This window comes from Mandrillus leucophaeus, unplaced genomic scaffold, assembly GCF_000951045.1.
Source record: "Mandrillus leucophaeus isolate KB7577 unplaced genomic scaffold, Mleu.le_1.0 Scaffold134, whole genome shotgun sequence".
NCBI lineage: Eukaryota > Metazoa > Chordata > Mammalia > Primates > Cercopithecidae > Mandrillus > Mandrillus leucophaeus.
Window position 1 is genome coordinate 3611501 of NW_012101299.1, and position 2422 is coordinate 3613922.

The following is a 2422-nucleotide window of genomic DNA, read 5'->3' on the forward strand; positions in this document are numbered from 1 at the left end:
GTAAAAAAGTTATAGTAAGCTAACTTTATTATTGAAGAAAATATATTTTTACAAATTTAGTGTAAGTATAGACTGTTTATGAAGTCTACAGTGGTATATAGTCATGTCCTAGGCCCTCACACTCACACATCACTTACTCACTGACTCACCCAGAGCAACTTCTAGGCCTGCAAGCTCCATTCATGGTGAGTGCTCTCCACATGCACCACTTTTAACCTTTATACATATTTTTACTGTACCTTTGCTGTGTTTGGATGCACAGATCCTTACCACTGTGTTACAGTTACCTGCAGTGTTCAGAACAGTAACATGCTGTGCAGGTGTGCAGTCTGATCAGCTGTACCGTGTAGCTTTGATGTGTGGTGGGCTGTACCAGCTAAGCATGTGTACATACGCTGTGATGTTAGCCAGACGACCAAATCACCTAACGGCACATTTCTTAACAATCGCCTGTTGTTAAGTAACTCCAGACTGTATCTTAGCTTTCTCTTCCAGCCTTTCAGTGGACGTTCACATTTCTACTCTAAAAGCCCAAGAGCTCTTTCTGTACTCAAAGTGTCCCTTCATAGCTTCCTGTCATGTTTTGTTAATGTAACATTTTGTCTTCTATTTCTGAAGATATCCTTGTAGGTCAATGCCTTTGTATGCATTGACCCTTCTTTGGGGTGTGGGGAGGTGGTAAAAGGTGACACTTCACTTCCTGCATTTTGCCTGAGGATATTGCGGTTGCTTTTCAAGGCAAGTGTTTCCCACCACACTGTCAGCTCGATGCCAGTCAGCACATGCTGGGTACCCATGTGTTATTGAAATAAGAACTTTATTCTGACCATGATGATACGTCACAGGAAGGTTTTAGCAGAGGAGGTGCAGGATTGATGTAGAGGCCACTGGTGGCAGAGCAAGGTGAACTGGGAGAGGCAGTGCTGAGGGCTGAGGCAGGTGAGAACTGGGAGAACCTTGGGCCAATACGTGTGAACAATTAGTATTCCTCAGTTTTTCTTTCATAAAATGGGATATCATTCTTGCTTGCCTTATTGAATTATTGGGAAATGAAATAAGGTATGGGAAATTCTTTGTAAATAAAAAACAAATGTATTGAAAACGTAAGGTATTATTACCACTGACTTCTGTGTCCTCATAGGAAAACAGCGTCGTCTGTACAGTCTGCCATTTGTATCTGTGGGTTTGGCATTCACAGATTCAACCAGCCACAAATCAAAATTTTAACAAAGGAGTAAAAAATAACAATAGGACAATCAAAATAATACAAATTAAAAACAATATAGTATAACAGCTATTTACATAGCACTTGCATTAGGAATTATTGGTAATCGAGATGATTGGCAGTATACAGGAGGATATGCATGGGTTGTATGCAGATATTCCACCATCTTCTGTCAGGGACTTGAGCATCCTTGAGACGTCCTGGAACACTTTCCTTGTGGATACCAAGGGACAGCTTCTATTATGAAATAAAGTATGTGATCTATATGTAGTTCTTTAATAATTGTTTGCAAATGGTGTCATTAAAATTATAGGTGGGTGCCGTATGCTAAAAGACATTCTAACTGCTGTCTGTGCTGTCTGCTGTCTTCCTTTAGCACAGAAGTTGGGCCTCATTGGGCCTCCACCACCTCAGCTGTCATCTGATGAATGGGAGAAGGTGAAACAGCGCTCCCTCCTGCAAGGGGACTCGGTGCAGCCGTGCCCCATCTGTAAAGAAGAATTCGAGCTTCGACCTCAGGTGTTTAGCGTATGAGGGTGAGCTAGAGAAATCCTGGGCTGTTGCCTAGGGATGAGGCCCAGAGCTGCAGCCTAAGATTCCAGGCTTCCTTTTCCCAGTTTCGTCCTCTTGTGTGAGCCTCACACACTTCCATTAATTAAAGTGTGTGAAGAGCTAAACACCCTCATTAAATAGTTTTGTTTGTTTACTGACTGGTATTCTCAAGTACTAACGTTTGTACAAAAGGAATGTTTCTGTTCAACAGGCCCCATGTGGCCGTGCAGACAACTGGGGGGCTTCCCAGGAGCAGCTGTGTCCCAGTGCGGGAAGGATGAAAGCAGAGGAACTCTTTAAGTTGTTTTGTGATTTGAGTCAGAAAAGAAAAGAGAAAAAAAAAAAAACTGTGCTTGAATGTCTCCAAAGAATTTATGAGAAAATCTTTAAGAAAAGTAAAATCTTTTAATGATTTCTATTCATGAAACTTTACCATAGTAAGATTGATGATACTACTCTGGGTTAACAGATAATACACACACACACACACACACACACACACAGAGAGAGAGAGAATGCATGTAGGGTTTTTTCTATACATATTTTGTCTGCCTAACTAAAAAAACAGTCTCTTGAAGTTGGGGACACTTAGATTTATCAGAAGTGTGTGTGTGTGTGTGTGTGTGTGTGTGCGCGCGCGCGCGC

At 41.7% G+C, this 2422-nt stretch overlaps 1 protein-coding gene across 3 annotated transcripts in view; it reads left to right on the forward strand.

The window, feature by feature from the left end:
- RNF32 (ring finger protein 32) overlaps window positions 1-2422 on the forward strand; it is a 40728-nt gene that overhangs the window by 12028 nt on the left and 26278 nt on the right. For all 3 annotated transcript variants that reach the window (XM_011973083.1, XM_011973085.1, XM_011973084.1), the window contains one exon: window positions 1602-1744. In XM_011973083.1, coding sequence (XP_011828473.1) covers window positions 1602-1744 — 143 coding nt within the window. The remainder of the gene's footprint in view (window positions 1-1601; window positions 1745-2422) is intronic.